This window comes from Styela clava, chromosome 13 (genome assembly GCF_964204865.1).
Source record: "Styela clava chromosome 13, kaStyClav1.hap1.2, whole genome shotgun sequence".
Taxonomy (NCBI): Eukaryota; Metazoa; Chordata; class Ascidiacea; order Stolidobranchia; family Styelidae; genus Styela; species Styela clava.
This window is the reverse complement of record NC_135262.1, coordinates 4,414,106-4,437,952: the sequence shown is the minus strand read 5'-3', so window position 1 is coordinate 4,437,952 and position 23,847 is coordinate 4,414,106. Positions and strand designations below refer to the sequence as shown.

General features: G+C 36.1%; 3 protein-coding genes across 4 annotated transcripts; all 3 read right to left on the bottom strand.

Moving 5' to 3' along the window:
- Positions 1-2,401: 2,401 nt before the first annotated feature.
- Positions 2,402-5,320, bottom strand: LOC144431174 (kelch-like protein 26). Its single transcript, XM_078118995.1, has one exon. It carries the CDS (start codon positions 5,318-5,320, stop codon positions 3,674-3,676), a length of 1,647 nt encoding a protein of 548 aa, XP_077975121.1. The 3' UTR covers positions 2,402-3,673.
- Positions 5,321-5,370: 50 nt separating this feature from the next.
- On the bottom strand, positions 5,371-15,295 carry LOC120332535 (glutathione S-transferase kappa 1-like). 2 transcript variants are annotated; one of them, XM_078118996.1, is made up of 4 exons: positions 15,086-15,295; positions 14,395-14,610; positions 10,863-10,967; positions 5,371-8,080 (listed from the first exon to the last, which is right to left on the bottom strand). In XM_078118996.1, exons 2-4 carry the CDS (start codon positions 14,589-14,591, stop codon positions 7,606-7,608), a joined length of 777 nt encoding a protein of 258 aa, XP_077975122.1. In that variant the 5' UTR covers positions 14,592-14,610; positions 15,086-15,295; the 3' UTR covers positions 5,371-7,605. The 2 variants fall into 2 exon arrangements, with proteins under 2 accessions (XP_077975122.1, XP_039255737.2); XM_039399803.2 differs by lacking the exons at positions 10,863-10,967; positions 15,086-15,295 and having other exon boundaries at positions 14,395-14,864.
- A 748-nt stretch (positions 15,296-16,043) lies between these two features.
- LOC144431255 (E3 ubiquitin-protein ligase NEURL1B-like) lies at positions 16,044-23,179 on the bottom strand. Its single transcript, XM_078119116.1, has 2 exons — positions 23,049-23,179; positions 16,044-21,091 (listed from the first exon to the last, which is right to left on the bottom strand). Exon 2 carries the CDS (start codon positions 21,045-21,047, stop codon positions 18,753-18,755), a length of 2,295 nt encoding a protein of 764 aa, XP_077975242.1. The 5' UTR covers positions 21,048-21,091; positions 23,049-23,179; the 3' UTR covers positions 16,044-18,752.
- Between the last annotated feature and the right edge of the window lie 668 nt (positions 23,180-23,847).

Below are 23,847 nucleotides of genomic sequence, written 5' to 3'. Positions count from 1 at the left end.
CAAAATAATATAATACAAGAAGCATGTCGTGTTTCCCCAAAAATAAGACAAGGTCTTTATTCAATTTTCCTTAAAAAATAAATACCAGGGCTTATTTTTGGAGGGTGTCTTTTAATTATTTTCAAATATACAAAATATGAAAACCGATAACACGTTTTTGTTAGAAAAAAACTGCTGAACATAGATTAGTCAGGTCATTGAACCTTTTTCCCGCTCCCATGTTTTAGATTAATCATGTAAATTGTGTAGAAGAGATTTCTTGTTATCGATTAGATCAAAAAAATTCCCACTATCGACGAGGCCTTCTTTTAAAGGGAGGGCTTGCATTAAAATCATTTTAAAATTCCAGGCTAGGTCTCATGGACTATTCCGAGTGACACTACAGGACAATTCCAGAAATTTTGCATGTTGTTGAATGCAATATATTTTCACATTTTCAGCTATGTTTCAGCATGTTTTGTTTCATTGTCCAATCAGTTGCTTTATTGAATATGTAAAAAATTGCACAAAAGTTACACCCAAGACTTACTTAGTAGATAAAAAAATAATAATAAAATATAGCGTGACACTACAGGACGGCAAATCCACCGTGTACTAACAGTACGTTGTGTTGTGCTGTAAATTTTTGCGATGGTACAGTAGGAGCCCATAATATTTTCTGGTGCAGTAGCTGAACTACCCCTCTATGTGTTGCTCAAGTTATTAATGTAACACTGTAAATCCATGCCAATAATGTGCATATTGTATGTGACACTACAGGACGTGAAACCACAGGACATTTTTCCACTTCGGAATAGCGGCCTCTATCATCTCTTAAAATTCTGGTAATAAATCGTTAAATGGGTGAAGAAATGTTCTACAGCACTGCAAACATTCAAACTTTATTAACTTAAATCCAGTGCGTCAATTCCATATGAAATAACTGTACCACACAATCAAACACTTTGTGTCAGGAATCATCACATAATATGTCAATTATACCAAAATTTCTACATTTCAGGCCATTTTTTATAAACCATCAAAAACCTGGGGGAAATTTTAAATTGTTCGATGAAATGAATGCAGTCCAATAAAATTCCAATGTCTTTTATATCAAAAATAAAATAAAATTACTTTCACTACACTTTTTGAAAAATTGAGGGAATTCAACTTTTGCTTGGAATGGCCCTTATTTTACAGTGAAAAACGGTATGAATCTTCAATAGATCACATCTTAAAGATGGCAGTGGTTCAGGCACATCAAACAAAAGTGTTATACATTTAAACAACAGCATTAATGAAATACTGTGTTGCAAACAATGAATTTAGAGTTAATTGTTAAAGAGGAGACAGGAGATATCTGTAGTTTGTTGTGTGGATAATAGACCGGCCAATCGAATCGAAGAAGAGAAAATAGTTTAATTTCAAGAAGATTTCCAATCTGTATTTTTATGTAGATACGTCAGCAATAAGCTATGCACAATATGAACAGAATGCCTACTTATACTATTGAAGGTCCCTTATGCATATTTATCAATAGACTTGACAGAGGAATCAGTTTATTTTTCTTTCACATTCATCACATGGGAATACTGGCCAAGGCTCATTCAAATAATGAGCAAGAAGGAAGATTCTATCAGTTCCAAACAACATGTCCTTCTTTCCATTTCTGTGTAAAATATAGGTAGGAGTGCCAAACACTCCGCACTCAATAGCATATGAAGTAGCTTTCTTCAGCCCTTCCTTGACAGATTGATGATTTATTTCATTCAAAGCATTGGAAGATTGAGGACAATCCAGCTGCTTCACACGCTTCTTGTAAGCTTTTATTCTCAGATATGTCAACATTATCAACCCAGATTCTTTTGAAAATCTCATCTGAAATTCCGTTCAATAGTTCCGGTGATTCCTCCTGTACATAAGTCAACAGACGCTGAGCTTTAACAGAACCTTTCGCAAAGAAATCCTTCTCTATGTTTTTCAGAAGTTGGAACGGAACATAATAGTATTGGGATATTCGATCAAGATCTTCAAACATGTACTTGGGCAAGAATGATAATTGTTAATTATTGATAAATTATTGATAGAGTTATGTGATCCTAAAAAAATATCCACCGTCTCCACTTCCAAACTTGAATTCCTAGCGATTTTGAAAATAATTTCAATTCAGGTTAACAAGAGTTTTGACTCCATGCTGGAGAAAATTCTGACCCTATTTCAGGGAAAACCCAAAATTTGAGATTGAAAACTTTGCAGAAACTCTTCATTTCCTACTTTGATTGTGAGATTCTTCTTTTCAGAATGGCGATTCTTCTTTTTCAAATCATCACGTTTCATCATCATGTTCTTGTGTTCAATTTCATCGATACCAAGATCAAATTCCATTAGAATCAAATATTTAGACAACTCACTAGATATAAAACTAAATTTAATACAACACAATATTAAATGCAGTAAAATGTAACATGCATACCATTTCATACAATATATTTGAAGAAATTCCTGATTAATTTTTATTCCAACTTCTTAACACAATTATTTAAAATTGTAAAAACCTTATCTGGGAATGCACAATAACAAATTTTGTTGGTGACTCAGAATTTTATTGCCATCGATGCTACAACACATGTCTGATTCAACGAATTAGCTAAGTATAAGAATTATTAAATGAAGAATATAAGAAAGCGAAGTATAAAAAGCTAACAAATGGTATTTACATCATCTAGGTTGTGATATAAAAGTCGTACTAATTTAGGTGGTGGCCATGGGATTTGAATCTAAGATGTTAAACTGTCATGCTACCATAGTTCGATCATATATATATGCTCACAATGTTATACAGGACAATAGAAAAGCAAGTGACCACTGTATCATGAACTTTTCTTAAAACTGTAATGGGTGTAATGTCCCCTCTCACTTCCAAATTAAGCTTTTGTAACCACCAGTCATCAGTAGTTTATTTTTACACATGTCGAAGACAGAATATTTTTACAGAATAGAACCAGGTGAAAAAAATGCATTTCAGTGTGAAGGAAGATGCGATAAACCAATATTGAATGCAGTAAGCCAAGGGGATTTTTAGACAATAAGCCGAAAAATATGTAAAGATAAATGTAACAAATGAAAAACGTAGTACAATATTTGTGATAATAAACAGTAAATCAATACGTACTGCATACATCCTTTGAATTCAACCGCAAGCAAGGCTCATAAAGGATGAAAGCCTTTTCCCTAAATTAAAATCCGCTTGGAAAAGTATTTATCAAAGCTCATTTCTTCAACAGCCTTCCTTTTTGAGAGAAAAAGCAAACCAGGTGTAAAAAACAGTGGCCAGTTTCACACCATCAAGTTATGTTTTGAATAAAAATGCATTCAGGGAACAAACCAAATTTAAACGATATAGTATATAGAACTACACATACATATGAAGACTAACTATAGAATAAAACGAAATATTAATACATGATTCAACTTGTTTAAGTTTTTCAAACATAATAATAAGATCATATATATGAGCATATCAATAAAATTTGTCTTAATTACAGAAAATTGTACTATAATAATCATTCATTGTTTGCTACATATAATATCAAAATAGATAATTTAATCAAATTGAAACACTTAAAAATCAAATGGAACTCATAGTGGCCTGTTTCCTATATTCTTAATGCTGATGCAATACATATTGCATTTACTAAGACGGAAGTTTATATGCCAGACTGGCAAGTGGAGCAATATTCATATTTTCTGGAATATTAATATGATGCTCCCAACGATTTGATTCAAAACTGTATTTCTCAACTAATTGTGATCCGACTTTATCACTTCCTATTGCAAATAATTCATCACCAACAGTGCAAAGGCTAAAACCATACCGAGGAACAGTCATAGAGGCTAAATTTGTCCAAGAATCTGTTTGTGCATCATAGAACTCTGAACTTGATAAGGATCCAAGACCATATCCGCCTGCCACAAATATTCGATTTCTATAAACAGTAGCGGCAGGAATCTGCCTAGGAACATTCATTGCTTTGACTGAAGACCAAGTGGATTGTTGTAAATATCGATTCACAGATGCTAAACTACGACCTGAGTAACCTCCAATCACATAAAGTGATTCCTGGAATCCAACTAATGTACAATACATTAGCACAATCTTTTCACTTTTCACCACACTCCACATATTTTTGCTGATAATGTACTCCTCCAATGTACCATTGCCACACAGATAAATGAATTCATTACAAACTGCTGCTTGTAAATACATTTCATGGTCACATTGCTGATCAGACAATCTCGTCCAAGTTGAATCTGGTTCAGAAATATTAATACGATATACAGAACGATTATCATCAATAAAAACATAGATGAAATCCTTCACCATGACTGCAGTGTAAAGGCTGTCTACCATACTATCATGCAGATTTTTTAGTTCTTGCCATTCATTTTGTTCTGAATGGAATGTTTTGATTTTCGTCGAAGTTTTGTCAAAAACAGCAAAAGTATTGAATTCAGATGCATTAGCGGGGATTTTTGCAGATTCTCCTTTAACACCAAATTTCTCTGTCATTTTGAGAAACAATAATTTCATGATTAAAGGTGATTCAACACACAGGCTTTCATTTTCCACTAAGAATGTTGCATATCGAGATGAAACATTGTTCAGGTTTATCAGATTTATCATTTCAACAAGAAGCTTCTTTCTTTGGCCAATATCAGCTTTGATCCATTGCAGAAGAACAGCAAGTTTAGAATCCTCAGAATAATCTAAATTTTTCGATCCAACCATGAAAGAGATGAATTCCACATCCAATTCATTGAAGTATTCTTCCTGTGAAATTGCTCCCATATTAGTCAATGCAAATTCATCACATGCTGTTTTTAATATTTGAATTTCAAACATAGAAGCAATTTGTTTGATGATGAGAAGTGATTTCACATCCAACTTGGCTTCAAGAAACACAGCTATCTTATCACAAAGTACTGATAATTGCATCAAAGCTGCAACATGGAGTAGTCGTTCACTTTTCTCCAAAGTAATTGAAGCTTTTCCAGTGTAAATATAATCAATGCAAACTTTCACAGAATTGACATCGACTTCCTTCATATCAACAATTCCAGTGTTGCTTTCCAAGTTATCATGTGACAACATCGCATTAAAATAATCAGAACCCGCTGACATCATGTTCCTGTGAACCAGGAACTCTTCACTTACTACTTTGATGACGAGGTCAGAATGTTGTCCGTCTTTTTTCATACTATGCATTTTTCCCATCATCAATGCATTGTGTTCATTTACATCAATATCCAAATCAAACTCATCATCTGAAACCTTTGACATCGTCAAGTTATTACTCTAAATAATATTCACAAAAAATATGACCATGCAACCTGGAGAAGTTTAGCAATTGGTTAAAAAATATTACTGGAATTCAATAGGCTTATATTGATAATTGTTAGGAATTTTTATTTACATCATTTCATAAAAATTTTGATTTTAATTGAGGCTACATGCTTCAGAATTAAGGTTCCACTAATTGTGGGTATACAAGGGGCATGTAAAGTATTGCATGTTTATAAAATATAATTAAATTGACTGGTTAATAGCGAGGGCTGTCCAAGATCGAATATTTTTTTGATTGGAATCGAATATTTTTGTGATGTTTTTAATATCAAGCCGATAATAACTTTTCAGTTATGACCATGCATGACCAAATTGCTAATGACATGCCATCGGGCATTCCTTTTTCACACAAATTAAGGAGAGAGAAATATCAGAAAACCAGTAATGCAGAAGGGCAAGAGTCCTCTAAGAACGCTGCGACGCCACTTGCCCGGTGGAAAACGCTGTGCAAAGGTAGTCAATAGGTTTTTCCGCTTCATGTACCTATTTTAAGGATTCGCAAATTAATCTTGAAACAATTTGAATATTATGCAATTTGATTCGATTTTGAATATTCGGTTCGCTTGGACAGCCATACCAATAGGTAAGTTTGGAACAGGCTTGCCATTGCACTGCTGAAAACCTGCATGTTCGCAGATTAGAATCTCTTGAAAGTTGATCATGAGAGACAGGATCACTGGATACTTTGCAGGTGCAAAGTGCTTCATTGCCCATATCTGTGACATTGATTAAGAACAGTGATTTTGAAATAAGGTTCCCAGTCCCGGGGTTGTCAATATTTTTATATGGATATAGTTTAAATATAAAAAATTCAAAGGTCACAGGTATAATATAATCATACAATAAGTGTATTTCAATAATGTTGAGTGATCTTCGAGTGTTTCGCGTCAAATTGTTATTACACATTTTTTCGATTGGCATCTTTTATGATAATAAATAAAATCAATTGAACTGGGGTTTTTCGAACCTGTTTGATCGAAATTTCGCTTGGAATAAAACTTGATTTAAAATATTTATCAAAATGTAGTGGCCACTGACAAAGCATGCAATAATCTTACATGATATGGGAGCAATATAAAATGAATAATAATACAAAATTGCCCCAATTAAAATTTTAACATTTTAAAGAAATTTTCATGAGAACATTAGTGCACAAAAAGGTTGTGCTACAAAGCCAAAATAATATAGGTAATACAAGAAGCATACCGTGTTTCCCTGAAAATAAAACAGGGTTTTATTTCAATTTTCTCCATAATACCACGGCTTATTTTTAGAGAATTTCTTTTATTTAATAAAAACAAAATTACAAAGAAGAGAATATACAAAATATGAAAACCGATAACACGTTTTTGTTAGCAAAAAAATGCTGAACATAGATTATTCAGGTCATTGAACCTTTTCCCCCTCTCACACGTTTTAGATTATTCATTTAAATTGTGTGGAAAAGATTTCTTGCTATTGCTTAGGTCAAAAAAGTTCGCGCTATCGACTAGGTCTTCTTTTAAAGAGAGGGCTTGCATTAAAATCATTCCAAAATTTCTGGCTAGGTCTTATATTACAGTGAAACACGGCATGAATCTGCAATAAATCACATGGTAGGCACACCGAACAAGACTGTTATACATTTAAATAACAACAATAATGAGATACTGTGTTGCAAACAATGAATTCAGAGCTAATTGTTAAAGGGGTGACAGGAGATATCCGTAGTTTGTTGTGTGGATAATAGAACCGCCAATCGAATCGAAGATTAGAAAATAGTTTATTTTCAAGAAGATTTCCAATCTGTATTTTTATGTAGCTACGTCAGCAATAGGCTATGCACAATATCAACCGAATGCCTACTTATACTATAGAACAGTGGTCGGCAACCACCGGGCCGTGGCCCATCGCCGGTCCACGGAAAGAGTACTACCGGCCCGCAGAAAGGTGACACAAAAAACGTACAATGCCCTAATAGCATTGTTACCAGTATGTGTGGTCAGATTTTCAAAATTGACAACTACAAAAACTACTTTGTTTTTGAATGTATTGTCAACTTTCCTAGCGCGTATAAATTATCACGTTAGATAAGTTTGTCTGTAATTTGTATGAAGGTGGTCCGCCAAAATTTTGGTCAGATGTTACCGGTCCGTCACTGAAAAAGGGTTGCCAACCACTGCTCAGGCCCCTCATGCATATTTATCAATAGACTTGATGGAGGAATCAGTTATTTTCTGTCATTATTCCTCATTTGGGAACACTGGCCAAGGTTCATTCAAATAATGAGCAAGAAGGAAGATTCTATCAGTACCAAATAACATGTCCTTCTTTCCATTTCTGTGTAAAATATAGGTAGGAGTGCCAAACACCCCGCACTCAATAGCATACGAAGTAGCTTTCTTCAGCCCTTCCTTAACAGATTGATGATTTATTTCATCCAAAGCATTGGAAGATTCTGTGGAGGACAATCCAGCTGCTTCACACGCTTCTCGTAAGCTTTTTTTCTCAGAAATGTCAATATTGTCAACCCAGATTCTTTTGAAAATCTCATCTGAAATTCCATTCAATAGGTCCGGTGATTTCTCCTGTACATAAGTCAACAGACGCTGAGCTTTAACAGAACCTTTCGCAAAGAAATCCTGTTCTATGTTTTTCGAAAGTCTGAACGGAACGCGATAGTATCCAGATATTCGGTCAAGATCTTCAAACATGTACCTGAGAACAAATGATGATTGTTAATAATCCATTCCAGATATTTAGTGATAGGAGTGTTATGTGGTCTTGAAAAACTTTCAACCGACTCAACTCCTAGCAATTTTAAAAATAACTCCAACTCTGGTTAACAAAAGTTTTGACTCTGAACACAGACTCCATGCTGGAGAAAGTTCTGACTCCATCCCCATCTCAGAAAACAATATTTCAAATAAAAAACGTTAGCCTGAACAAAAAGTTTTTCCCCCATGCAATCCTTTGCTAATTGTCTGTTGAGAATGCTTACTTAACTAAATAATATTTGATTTAGTGTCAGAATTTTTCCACTTCGATAATCATCATTGAAAGTTTGAATTCATGATTTTTACTCTAGGGCTGAGGAGCCAGATACAAAAAACTGGGTGAAACCACAAACCAAACCTTCATTTAACATAGGCTTTCTAGTAGCGCAGGAGCAAAAATTTTGGTTATTGATCTTATGACAAGCTAGTTAGGGCATTGTAATGCCATAGGCATAGATAATAAATTAGAGGCTTTGCAACGCAAAGAGATTGAAATTACTCGCATGTACAAGATTAAACCAAATTTAAATCTCATTTCACGGACCTGCGACTCCAATATCTATTAATGAAATCATGCAGAACTGAGTAAATGCCAGATTGAGTCGATACTGAAAGGAAAAGAGCGGCAGTGATATTCACACCAACGCTGATAAGAGGAGTGCCAATAATACCAATAATTTTCACAGTGCTAATTACAATATTCCAAATTATCATCACAAACTGTCAACCCTACAAGCACATATAAACCTCATATTGAAGAACAGGCTCTCACTGATAACAACAGCTAACTGAGTATTGAATTGTTTGAATAAATAAATTTACTCATTTGATCATTAATAACCACTAAACTTTCCAACTATCATTTCAAAGATATTGAATGTATGTATGGGTTCGAATGTGGACCTGCAAACCTTCGAAGTGTAATCAGAAGTGCGGTCGCAAGTGTATTCCCAAGGCTAAGCACGATGCGCCACCCCTCTAGAAGAGATCCCGCGGCTTCAGTCAAACAATCACACATAAGTATAGGGGGTATAGTCAGGGAGTAAAAAGTTGAGCTACATAATTGAAATAAACAACTATACCAAACTAAACACAATTTCCGCCAATAAAAGCTACCATTTTATTGGTAAGAATTAATGCTGTGAGTATTATTTTACCTGAAACAAGCAAAACCTGGTTCTAACTATATAAAATTATGGATACATATCGGTGTTTAGCTGACCAACAAAGAAGCTATTTTTCTGTCCCGTCTTATTGGAGTGCTATATGGTTCAGTGCTGAAAATAGGTTTCTTCTTATTTGTCGGGTAGACTTATTCGTCAAGGAATACGGTACTGAATTTTATTTCAAAAACTCTTTTCCATTCAATACTTTAATTAATTTATTATTAAAATAATATATACGTATATCCTCGCATTGTGTAAACTTCAAAAACCTCCTTTAGAATGTTATCAACGATAATATCTTTTCAGTCATGACCACACATGACATGGCTTATTACATTCTACCGGACAGAGATACAACTTTTAACAATATAATGTTCAATTTTGCGACGTAATGGATATAACGTGTAAAATAAGAAGCATTGCAAAGAAATGGCGGCAATGCCCAACACACAACCATGCAAATGTGTCGCAACAATATGAGGTGCAGGGTCGCAAAGAAGATAAACAATCAAAGTGTCGATTTTATTTATCGTTGTCATTTTAATATGTGGCAAAGTGCTAAAATTTGTTTTAATACTTTTCTTGTCAACGAAACACCGTGATGTGGGCGAAAAGTGGCTATTATTCAAAAATCAGGCGAAAAAGTATTCGAATACTTGGATATTCTTAACTGTGATACGACGTGTTACGATTTGTAGGGTCGGCTTATATGCGTGATTGACATATATGCGAGAATGTAGGGTAATAGAAATGATAACCATAGTCGCTATGTTTTACTTTTATTAATAACGGTAAGAAGTGTCTCAAAATTCCTCATAATCATCCTCACTATCACTGTCAAACTCTCCAGTTCGATCTTTCCAGTTCAGAGTTATGCGTGTATAAGCCCAATTTTTAGTCATGTGCATATAAGACGACATCTTAGTTAGGCAATATATTTTTGAGTTTTAAACTCTAATGTTGAACTGTCTGATGTTGAGTGATTTTGATAACATACCTCCCAAAATTGCCTTGAATCAGTTTCATGCAGCGAATTTTGTGTGTTTCAAAACAGCAATACCATAGCACTTTGCATGGGCAAAATACGATATAAGCATATAGTATTTGAGTCTGGGCAAGGCTGTTAAAGCATATTATTGTGTACAAATGCAAGTTTCACTGCATCCAAGTTTTAGAAACGAACCTGCCAAATATTGTGTGCCCTGGCTGACGAACGATTCTACAACAATTTTTGCAGTATGAGAAAGTTATTGTATCCCTCCATCTCCATGAGTAGTGTGATGAATTTTATTCGCAACGATAGCGGTGGCATCCGAATGCCTAATTTTTTTTAATTCCAAGCGAGCGAAGAATCAGACTCGGCAGAAATTGTCAATTAGGAAGTTTGAGCAGCGAAAAAATTTTGTGGCGATTTCATTAAGAATGTGCCAAAAGAACCGAGCTGATTGGCAGCGGTGGATTTTTTGTATGCGTTTGAGATTCAAAATTTTAGGAATGTTCTCTTTTGTATTGTTATTTAATGGCTTCGACACTCTGACATACATGATCTACACTCACCTTCCTTTAGTAGGATGGGTCAAAGGTTCCTGAATTTTAACAGATTTGAAAATTCCACCAACGAGAACAGGACGAAGCTGAAGATTCATGGTATTCCATTGTTTGCTAAGGTTTCTTAGCAAATTTAAAAGAAATATAACTATAGGGTGACAAAACGTCGTAGAACAATTCCACCAAATGGCGCTTTAAAGACATTTCTCAAAAATACTGATTTCCACATTGAAATAACAATTTATCCTGACAAAAAACGAATCATTCATTAATTGCAATAATTCAGCTACACAGTCATTTGAAACAATCATATTTATATATAATATACAGATAGTTCTGCACTAACTGACTGGTTCCCTACCCATAAACTGGTTATGAAAGGATAGACAAATCAATTACTATATGATCGAGTTATTGCATTGACTTTTCTTCTTCCAAGTACGGTATTCAAAAATCCAATCCTATTCAGGAATCCTGTAAATCTAGTGAGTGAGGTTACAAAAAACTGAAGTGATAAGAGCTACGGGGTATTGAATGAAAACTTGAAATACATTTTGTGAGTGAACCTTTGCAAAAACACTAACTTTATATCAAGTCTAAAATGTCACAGAAACTGAACAAAGTACTGTATGTTACGGCTAATAAGTCGACTCTGCAAACAAACAGCGCCGATTTTTAGCAATAAAAAAAGGATTTTTTTATATTATTACCAAATAATCTGAGGCAGGAAAGCTGCATTACTTTTTTCTCTGCTTGAAAGTTCAACACCAATGTGCATTCTATTTTGCTTTATTCATTTATACTTATATTCCCCAGCTCCTTGCCATTGCGCTATCTTTCTTTCCTTTAACACCGTGGTTCTCAAAGTGGGCGTCGCGAAGCCCAATGTGCGTCGTTTCAATTTTGCTAGGGCGTTCTGCTTTTGAGGAATTGTACCTGCGGTTCGTAGGAGAGTTAAAATTCTCGTTTGAATAACACTTGAGAACTGGAGATGACAATATAACGTATATATCGCTAACGTCACGGATCATTTGTTGCTGTTCCAATTATGACAACACAAACACTGAGGATAGGTCAGCTCGAACCATGCATGTCATGCATTTCTGATCCTTTCATGAACATGGGCATATCGAGCGTTGTTGAGCGACGTTCAGGACTTTGTCTGCGCCTTGACTCGAAGGATTTAATATTGACACCATGATAGTAGTCTTCAGGCATAATTTAAATAAAAAAGAGGTCTTTTATTAAAAGGTATCAAGACGTTTTCATGAGGAGTCGCAAGTTGATCATATATCAGCGTCACAATACCAAGAAGTTTGAGAACCACTGCTTCAACATGTTTACATTACAGTACATGTGCCAAAGCTACTTGTTTTCATCATTTACTACACATAATAATATTGATTGAAGATAGGCAGCGCTGCCCAAAAAGTTGCCCCCAGAAAATTGGAACAAAACTGGTGTTCCAGAAAATCAGCTTATTTGACGGAAAATACGGTCCTCAAAAGAAAGCATACAATATGGCAATGTGAAACCTCTACATAGAACAGAACAATTGAGTAAGTATGTCCACTTTTTCAGTACTAAATGACACAACAATATCCCACACAGCTGTAGGCCTATATCAATAATTTCAGATGACAAAGGAAGAGCTAAAAAGAGAACCAGAAATCAAGTAAATAATGGAATATATCGGACAAAAAGTTGGAGGTTCACCCCTCCAATTTGAAACACAATACTGTACAACAAATATAGCTGTTGAACATTTCCTGAAACACTTTAATAAGCAATTTTTTGGGGCTGGGAGAACACCGAAAGAAGCACTCAATCAATTTTAAAAAGACGAGAAGCACAAGTTGTAGTTTAGAAAAATATTTTTCAAACATATAATCTTATGCATGCGTAACATATATAGACACTATACAGCATTAAAATCTTAAAACTCTTTATCTCAGAAAAGTATATTTTATACTACGTACACTGTTACAATTTCTCACATTAAATCCAATCTGTCAGTCTGTGTTAGACTCGTGAAAGTCGGAATTGTATATACTGTTATAGTCAGCGGTTTGCATACCTATGAGATTCATAGCTTAATTTGTCTTTATCTTTGTCTTAATTTGGCCGCAATGTTTCTGTGACTTGTGCCTTCTGTGACTTGTGTTAATAGTTGATTCAAAAATCGTTCAGAGTGGAGAGCGATAGCTTATTGCCCTCCTACGTTCGCTATTATTTTCAATGACCAGGCCGTTTTATCTTTTCCTCTTTATTATGTACATTATATAGATGTAATAGTTTGTTTGTATTCCTCATTAGACTCTATCAATTTTTCGTAAGTGCCTCCTAAATTGCATTTGCTGTAAATGTTTTCGATTTACTGTTTGCCTTATATTGCTTTTAGTTACATATTCCGCCAAACTTGCCCTTCCTATATTTCTTCTGTGCTTTTATCTTGTTTTCCTCGCGTTTTTATTAGTTGTTAGTAATTATTCCGTGAAAGTTACTGTTTTACTGTGTCATAATCGCGTACATTTCGAATGTCGCTGTAATTGTATCAGTTGTGACTTATTCCTAGGATTTATTCATTTTATCCCTCATTTAACTATATTTATTCTAACCTGTAGCGCTGTAGGTGTCGCTGCTTGAAGACCTTCTTAGGTCCCTCGCGACTCCGGTCACGCAAAAACATGATTAGTACTGTAATTTATTCATTGTGTCACTTTATGTTTGAACGTGTTTTTTTGTGATGACAAAATAAACGATTGATTGATTGATTGACCAAACTAGATTAAGAAAATCTGCCTATAAGCTGGAGCATAAAAATACAATTGATTCAGCCTGGTAATTTCATGTTTTTTATGCCAAGCTTGTTTTCAATTTTAGATATTCAAGCAAAATTGTAGCATAACTATTAATCTACTATAATTACTCACAATACTATAAAACGGAGAAATCAGTAAGTTGAAATTGAAAAAATTTGGCGCACTGAGATATAATATGCGGTACCGGTACTTGCTTTCGTCGTATGTGGGGAGCATGTTTCGAGCCCCTCAAATCCAGCATCACAACTTCAACTTAGGACAGAAATTTATATTTATCGCAGAGGAAAGCCTATAAGGCAAATCAATATATACGCCATACGTTCTCTCATCTGGTTACAAGTTCTTGTTCGGAATAAGAATAGATAACCAAAACCAGTTAGTCATTTCAAATGCTTGAGATTTATGCCTGTGTTTCTAATGCAGCAATGCTTGATCGACTGACTGATTAGTTGAATATCCCATACTGAATCTACCAACTAGACAAGGAACATGGCGCACTACACAATGAAAATCACCTTTAAATGATAAATACTTAAATGTCCTCTCCTAACCCTATGACCAGTAGACTGGTAATCGCTAAAATGAGAAAGAGGAACTAAATGTACAAAAATAAAACCGCTAATACAAAAAACATCCATTAACTCAGATAATTGAGACAGTTGCCTTTTTTGCTGATTAAAATAACCATATGATAGATAGAAAGAAACCTGAGTACTTACTTTCCCCTGATAGGAAGTATGCGAGGAGCCTGATTTCCAATCTCCTTGAATATCCCGCCTACAAGAACCGGACGTAACTGAAGATCCATACTTTTCCACTGCTTGCTGCATTGATTCAGTAACTTAAAAGAAATATAGCTATATGGGGACAGAACATCGTAAAACAGTTCAACCAAATGCCGCCTGCAAGACATCATGCAAAATTTTGCAAAGCACGAGTTCTTGCAAGTGCAGTTTTAAGTATTCTGTGGCATCTGCAGCTGCCGCAAAACCATGGCAGTATTTCCATACCATGGCCGCTACGACCAAACTCATGGCAACTGACTTTTTAGCTGCCACAAACCAATGTCGAGCTGCCGTTACCGCGGCAGCAAATTGAAAACCAATGGCAGGTAAAATTTTGCTGCCGTAACCGCGGCAGGTGGGCCGTAAAGACAGGGCTGTCTATTATGGTGACAAATATTGGGTAAGTTGGAACGTCTTTCTTATGGATACAGTTTTGATTGATTTGGGGTTAGGGTTAGGGTTTAAGTAGATATAATTCCACATGATTAATTAAAATCTGGTACATTAATTTGTGAATACTGTTAATACTGATTACTGAATACTGAATAGCGCTATAAAACCATGGCAAGAGCTGCCGCGGTTCGTTCGTGGCAGGAGCTGCCATTAGGTGGTAAGAACTGCGCCTCAGTTCTTGAGTTCCCGCCCAGCTGCCTGCAATGTTTATATCGACATGCATCATGAATTCCGTTCCCTTGGAAATCGGACGAGCCCAGTGTTATCACCAGTTCTTCATTTGCTTTCCAAATTTAGAGGGTGTTAGATATTTTGCTATTAGTGAAAAGAACTATTTCTAACTTATAAAAATGTGTTATCTTTTTGACTGACGATCTGCACTAGTATATACGTAAGGGGAGTGGCCATCTGTTTTGTTTTTCACCTTCGTCAGGAGTTCGGTGCAGGGGAAATCACTGGTCCTGCCTTCCATACCTGTTGGTGCGGTCAAAGTACCTGGTCTTTATTCAAATACCTGTAGTAATAACTACTGGCAATAGTACAAAAATAAGAATTATGAAATAGGGATGTATTTATTCGAAACCGTGATCCTCTGAATTTAGAGCTTTATACTATGGGTCATGCATCAGTATAATATTTTACAAACAAAATTAACCTGAACTGTAATCATAGCCGGTGTCTTCGTCCAAATTTTTAATTTTTGAAAATGAAAAATGGCAATTTCGAGTTGGAATTGGGATTTCTTGGCTTCTCTCACAGATATTGGTACTGTAGATATTGGATACAGGTAGTTGCGTCGCATTTGACCATCTCTGTTAGATTTTTCTAACCTTTAATTTTATGGTGATAAAGTCAGTCACCATGTATGCGTAAACTCTCTGATAAACTTTCCTCGCCATAAAAATATGAAACTATGTAGTATAAAATGAGCAAAGATCTAGTATTTAATCAGGAAATATTCAAGGTGGATTTACGGTGTAAACAAAAAACTGAACTGTGTTGGCCAGTTATTCTGATATTGTAAACCTTTATCATCAGTTCATATTTGCGAATACATCTTAGGAAAACCGTGACTGTTCTTCCCCCAAAAATGATACAAGAAAGTCTTGTTTTGTGACAAAAAAATCGAAGAAGTTACTCAATTTTTTATTAATAGATGTACAGAGAAACAATAGAACTTCAGAATCAAGTAACATATCATGATCACTGATAAACAAAGGCAAAAAAATAACTCAAAACCATGCAAAGCGGAAAAAAGCCTGAAAATTACTAAAAAATTAAAATTATTATTAATATCAACACTTTTTTCTATTTTGGGTAACTTCTTTTTGCATCAAATAGTGGCAAGGAATTATGCAAAGCGTCACAACACAACACATGCAAATTAAAGATGCTTTAATGCATTCATATAAATCTAATTGTATGATACAACATTAATAAATAGGCTTAAATAATACTGAGCTTGCAAACGTTAGCCTGCCTATATTGCAGTTCAGTCGAAGATCAAAAATGTTGGATTCATCCCAATCATATTTTATGACTACCACATTCAGAGCACAAGATATTCGATCGGCGACCATGGAAAACCGAAGGTTCAACCTCAATCCAAAACATAGTAGCTTCTTTCGTATTAGGGTCTGTTTGACCCTGGGTATGCCCTGCTTAGCCATGATGTGGGACGACTTGAATCACTTTATAATTTTCATTTCACTTTTTATTTTTTCATTATGCTTTCCAGCAACAATTTAAAAGGCTAGTGTCCGAAAAACAATCAGAATTGTTAAAATAATAGAATTAGACAAAACCAGAGAGCAATGCTCAAATGTATGGACACAAAGTAGTGAGGGTATCTAATCTTTCACAGTACCAGTATGATACCGTACTCTTCCCAAGCTTGGTATCCATGGTCACGGAATCACTGCAATTAATTTGGGTGATGTCACCACACAAAACTTCAGATAGCCGAACGATTCCCACAAAGCCCACAGTAAGTTTTGAAATAAATAAAAGTAATAGCCCAGCGATAACAACAATCTTCAACTACTGAAAATTCCAAAGCAATTTTTCACGACAAGAGAAGAAAATACAAAATGATCACCCATTGTGTCCATCAATGAATAGGTGGCATAATACAATTAAAGAGGGACCTCCAGAAGTATGTGCACCAAGATGGCGCACAAGCTGAACATAGTATGTGTACCAGGTTGGGGTTCAGGTTGTGCGCCATCTTGGTGCACACTTTGGGAGCGCCAATAGAATTTCCCATTTGTTTAATCAAAGAGCACCAATCCTCCACCACTGCATAATTTATGAAAGATATATGAAAGTTGACTCCAACTTATAACATAAGGAATTACTATTAGTTGAATAAAGAAATGTATTTTCTAATTAATAATATAATAAATCAGGGATTGATAACAGTCGCAATACCAGTCATGTGTAAGCTGTACCGAGGTCGTTGTTACTGATACCACTGGTGCACTGGAATAGCGATGTCCAACCCGCGGGCCGCATGCGGCCCACTGGAAGAATTTGTGCGGCCCACTTGAAGTTTTTATAAATATTGCGACGAAGTCGCAAAGTTGGTGAAATCATTGAAGAGGAGATTCGCTTACTTACAAAAATTCGACAATCTCTTTAAAATTTTTATGTGTTCATTTTACATTCGAGTAGAAGATGCCCCAGAAGACATGCAACTTGAATTGATCCAATCAAAAACGGAACTGAAATACTTGTTTCAAAGAAATAGAAAACTTCAATTCTACAGTCAACGATGGAGATATCGATAAGTTTCCCATCCTGAGACAAATGGCAATGCGTATTGCGGCGGCAATAGGAACAACATATTTGTGCAAATTTTTCTTTTCTAAATTGAAAATTATAAAGTCGAAGCATAGGAGTAAGCTGACGAATGACAATTTGAGGAGCCAGTTACGTTGTGCGGTATCAAAACTATCTGTTGATATTAAACAGTTGCGCAATGACATAAAAAAGCAAGTTTCGCACAAGTTGAAAAAATATTGCTGACATTTTTATTTTTTATGCCAATGTATATTATTGCTTACAAATTCAAATTCTATAAAAAGGGCGCAGCCCACAAAGATTGAGAACCACTGCACTAGAAGATACAAGTGGATTATCTGTAAATTCAGGTTGAAGCAGAAGAACAAAATAAGTACCAGCCATTTGCAATCCATACTTATTAAAATATTCACTGGTGGAGAAAAAATGGCTGGTACTTAATTTAATTTATGAAAAAAATCAGTGTTGAGGTGGGATATTCATATCTAGCATTATGGTATTCTGAAAGTATGACTGGCCATTAAATTCTAATAAACTGAAAATATGCACAATAATAATATAGATCAAACTTTTGGCATGATCATGATTTCAAATTTGACTGTCACAAGGCGGAAAGAACTAAATGCAAAGTTCGAGTGACTCGTTGACTACAGTCATAAAAATGAGATGCATCACCATTCACCATATAAAATGATATCATATAATTATGCAACTTATTTTCACATTATTTGCCCAAAGAAAGGGAAACGATAAAAAATAGTGGATATACTGTCAAAGTGTTTTAAGAGAAAAATCTTTAAGTAAAGTTATCACCCAATAAAATCACACAAAAAGGGATCTCATATTAGGAACATAAATTTCTATAGACATAACCAAATCTTATAAGTAATCATTTGTGATTCAAATTCGAAAAAATATTTAAATATTACAACTGCAAACTATAAAATTGTGCACCAATTAAATAAATCAAACAAAATTCATTTTGATGAAACACGATAATATAATTATGGATTTAAAAATACCGAACTTGGCTTAATTCATGCTGGATAAACCCGAATAATGTCTTTCACGTCAGCACGGCAAATTGGACAATTTGGATTGCGGCGACTTAAAATAACTTGCCCACATTCGTAGCATAAACATGCATGTCCACATGAATACATAACTGTGTTCACAAATGCATCACAACATATTACACACTCCTTGTCAGAAGTGTCTGTGCTTTGCTTTTCTTTGCCAGAAGTGTCTGTGGTCTGCTTTTCTTCGTCTTTCGAAGTCGTTGTCTCAATTTCTTTTGGTACTGTCAAAGATGGAGTTACCTCTTGTGAGATACGACTTGTTCCTGGAGTATTCATACCCGTATCAGCTCCAGCTAAATCCAACGGACGCAGCAGCTCTGTAAGATCAGCATCTAGCATTTCAAGTAATCTTGGAAGCTGTGTGGATGGATCCTCATCAGAATCATTATTCGATCGACTGGTATCATTTGCATTAAAGAACATATCTTCCCCACTTTCCAGATCTTCTTCACTTTCATTATCACCATCTATTCCACTGCTACTGCTAGAATCTGATGAAGATGTTTCGTTTACAACTTCGCGATTTCCACTCCCACTGTCTGTATTTTGATTCCATCTGTTAACCATAGTATTTCCCAGCCAGGATATTGCAGATACTACAACAGGTGCTGCAGCCATTGCCACGGCAACTGCCCCACTTGAACCGCCCTCACTTGAATTCGTTGCATTTTCATGAGGGTATACTCCACTGGTATGAGAATCACCACCATGTGGATAAATACCAGAAGACATTTGTGATTCTGATTCCGCATCACTTTCTTCTCTTGCTGTAGAAATAGAAATACCAGCCATTGGGGATCTGCGTGGTCCCCCACTTGTGGTTCTAGGCAGCATTAGAGAAGCGAAAGACTCACTGGCTGGTCGAATTGGCCTTTCAGTTGAGCCATCCATCTCATGTAGCAGAGAATGTGTCCTGCTCATTGATGAGTTTCCATCGAAAGTCGGCATATTATCGAGAATGCTGGTATATCCATCCAGATTATTATACGATTCTTGAATATCGTTTTCAATTTCCAGCTGTGTGCTCATTCCCACAATTGCTAAACACGATACCTTTGAGCACATGTCAAGTACAACATACAAGGGCTGGGAGACATCCATATGGAAAAGCACAGTTTTCTGACCTCCCTCACGTGTGTAAGTAAGACATCCTCCTTTTTCAACAGTAAATGCAAAATATTCTGTCTCACGTGGCGGCTCAAAATCTCTGAATAAAATCCAATATTCTGATCGATCCATAATCATGGTAGAATCAAATGGCAACTCATTGATTGGTATTGATGAAGGATCGCAAGTGGTGATCCCAACACCAAACCCTATCTCCTCTATCATGGGAAGATGATGAGGTTTTGTTTGAGCACAATAAAAATAAGCTGTCTGTCCAGCTTTAAGTGCAGTGCTTGTAAACGCTAATGAACTTTCTATGACATCATCTTTCCTTGTGAGCTGAATTAAGTTGCGACATTTTAACTGTTTTCCCATTGTAGCAGAAAATGTCATTGGAATAATGTGTTCATCTGTACAAAGCTTCTCTCTTGCAAATCTCGGCATATCGGATGGCAAATGAACAGGCATGAGCGTTGACATACCAGAAGAATTTCTATCATTTACCCCTATGTCCACAATTTGATCTTCCATGCGGCTTACAAGCTCGAGTGATGTTGTATTACCATAAACATCAAACAAAGCCCACAATGGGCTTGTTACGTCAACAGATTCAAGGATAGTTCCTTGCAATTCATCATTGACAGAGAAAAAAACTGTACCAGAAGTGTTGACGTAAAAAGATACAATACTGCCTTGTTCCGCAAATTGTTCAGGCATTGCTTTTGCCCAATACCCTTTCCGATTTGTTAAATCAGGGCAGGCATAACGTGGTAGGTCTGCAGTTTCCATACTAGCAGGATCATTGGTTGTAAACCCAAACCTTATTGCCCCACTCCATCCCCTTTGCACAGTTTTCAATTTAACTTTCACACGTTCTTCAACATTGATAGGTCGTGATGAGAAAGCAATAGCATAACAGAAACTATTACCTCTTGAAGCGACCCTACCACCATAGGTAATGGTTATATTAACACCATGAGTTCTGTGGAATCTCAAAGGTGTTGATCGAACTGGATTAGGGTATTTAGCTCTTATCGACGCAGCAGAGAGTCCGTCAAAGTTGCTACTAGCAAAATAATCTAGTCTCTGACGCTTCGATGCAGATTCCGAATATTTGGAATGATGTTGAGACTTGTTGTTGCCCATCTCAGTGTAAGGTGTGATTAAATTATATATGTTCACATTTTATCCTGAGAAAATATTCAGAAGAAATTAAAACCAAGTCAAATAAAAGAAAAACTTCATGATATTTTTGGGCCATGTATATAATGTCATTTCATGTGTGGGGCACATCGTGCTGAGCGTTTGGAATACACCCGCCACCGCATCTCTGATTACCCTACGTGCGTGGGTGTGAAATCAGTGGGGGAGGGGATTCTGTGTGAGAGAATTGCTGGGTCCAGGGTAGATTTGTACCTCAAGTACGTACCAAAATTACGTCTTGCAAGATTTAGCCTGATCGACAATGGCGAAACAAAAAAGACAATATCGTGTTGAATGATAGGAATCCTGTGAGAATTGTTATGGGCGAGAAGAACGCCTTCATCGACGCTGGCCAGTTACGGCTCTGAATCAGCGTATTTTTTATACAATAATTTTACACGGATGTACTGAACAGTGCCGATATCTAAAGCTGCACAAACACTTCAAAATTAGAGACAAAGTATACAAACAAAGTTTGGGGTCAAAGGTCAAATGTCCATTTTTGCTATGATTCAACATATTTTTTGTCCAATACTGGTAATTTTACGCGGATGTATTGAGAGGTACGGTGGCTTACTTTGCGGCCACGATCTATTCGCAGCCATCAGCTTCATTGATCTAGTTAATGCCGAAAATATTAACGAACTACGACGATATTTCTCACACGTTATCGTCCACTTGTCCCTCATAGCTCTGCAAAATTACACTAAAATGGGGCCACAAACAAAAAAGTTACAACCGAAAACCTGACCGAAGAAAAAAAAACGTACCATTTTTTCATGTCGCCAACTACCCATTGTCTCATTAAAAAAAATTGAAAATCCATACAACTCTAAGAGATAAAAAGATGAAACTTGGCAAGGGGGTAGAGTTGTGTTTCTTTCACCCACCTTTAAATTTTCACGTTTCTACATTTAAAGGAGGGGGAATATTAAAGGGGTGCGCATTTCCAATACGTCGATAATATCTTTGACGACCAATTTGCGACCACCGTGTTTTTGTCTGTTTGATTGCTGTGATGCGGTGCTTTGTATTCAATTCAACGAGTTTTGTTCGAAATGACCGTGTTCTTAAAATATATGACAGTGAGAAATGCAATTAGAAGCCCAATTTTTTCACGCATGGCTGCGTATGCTCTAGTCTCGACGCAGCAGAAACAATGTTCAAAGCCTTGGTCGCACACTGGTCGTTTGGTCGCAAATAGTCTTCTAAGTGTCGTACTTTGATGGTTTGTATAGCTTTAACCCCCGATCGTAGAAAGTAAATTCACACGTCATCGTCCACAGACTGGCTACACCCCCCATCTAATGTCGAAGTCAGTTGCACGCGGGCGCAGTTGTTTTGCACGCCGTGAGCTATAATTGCACGCCAGGAATTTTTATTTGCACGCAGGAATTTCTGATTGCACGCCCCATTTCTCGTTCAAAAAGGCCATGAAATCCAGACTGGTGTATGGTACCGTATACTTTCGCAAGCTCTGATGTGATTGTAACGTTGTAGTGAGTTAGGGACGTATTTTTGTTCGCCGCAGTCAGGTGGGGTTTAGGATTGACAAATGACAAGTGCGAAAATCGTTATGCTACACCCACCAGTGACTAGAAGCATGTCATTGCGGTATGAAACTACGTGTCGTGAGACCCGAATTGCTGAACTCCTTGCCACCATACTGCCAAAGGGTGGTTCACGGTTATGCTTATGGCTTCGTTCACCATCAAGTCGAGGCACCTAAACTGGCTAACTAATCTCATGCCCGACATGAACCGGTACCGGTAACCAGACCAAAGGCCGTGGTGTACCGGTAAATGAATGATTAAGCCGTCTTATTGGCTCTCCTCTACCCGGGATAAATATGTAAATCCTGTCCTTTGTACCGTATATTTTTTTTTTTATAGATAAAATAATAATACCGGTATTAATCATTACATACAGATGAGACATATTTACCATAGCCAGATAGCCATACATGCCAGTGCGTATGATCCCAATTGTCGAATATTTGCTCTTGCAGTCTAGGGCAATCACAATCCGAAATAATAGTCACAACTCACAAAAAGGAACTGAAAGGCGACCCACAAAGAAGATAAACAAATGAAACTGGCAAGCATCTGACCTGTCACGTGATGACCCTCATCTCTCTCTCTCACACTCTCTCTCTCTCTGTCTCCATCTTTTTAGGGATCACATAAATTTGAAAGAAAAAAAAAATATTGTTTCAAATTCTTAAATTTCCACTATTTAAATAATTGTAAAAACAAAATAGGATTCGGTATTCTGGATTCGATCTAATTATTTCAAAATATTCTGGGATAGTAAATCATTCTACGTTGACCATCCCTACGATAAAAAAAATTGCATACCAACAATAAAGATAAAGCATTAATGCCACACACTACCACACTTCGAGTCTCGAATCAAGGTAAGTCACTGCCATCTCAGTATCGACTTAAGTTTGAATTGAGGAAATTTATAATTCTCGAGTTTCAAAAGTCCTTGTATCAGGTGACATTGACACCAAGGACTCAACTGACTACAAAGAAATATATTAAGATGTAACAAATGAGTTGTAAACTTGGTTGTTTGAAGTTACTTGCTAAATTCATGTTATAAAATGATTTCGAAAGAAATATAAGCGATAGAAAAGGGAATACACGAGAGTGCAGAAAATGAACTACTGCGTGATCGGTTGCCATTTCCGGAAATTTTCCATGTCCTATAAAGTATAAACTTTGCAAATGCATTACTC

What these genes read in the sequence shown, in the direction of transcription:
- LOC144431174 (XM_078118995.1), bottom strand. Translation starts at nt 5,320, where the DNA reads ATGTCAAAGGTTTCAGATGATGAGTTTGATTTGGATATTGATGTAAAT.
- LOC144431255 (XM_078119116.1), bottom strand. Translation starts at nt 21,047, where the DNA reads ATGGGCAACAACAAGTCTCAACATCATTCCAAATATTCGGAATCTGCA.
- LOC120332535 (XM_078118996.1), bottom strand. Translation starts at nt 14,591, where the DNA reads ATGATGTCTTGCAGGCGGCATTTGGTTGAACTGTTTTACGATGTTCTG. An exon ending in ATACTTCCTATCAGGGGAAA is followed by an intron (nt 10,968 to 14,394) that starts GTAAGTACTCAG and finishes AAGAAACCTTAG; the next exon opens with CAAACAATGGAATACCATGA. An exon ending in ACCCATCCTACTAAAGGAAG is followed by an intron (nt 8,081 to 10,862) that starts GTGAGTGTAGAT and finishes ATTTGTTCTCAG; the next exon opens with GTACATGTTTGAAGATCTTG.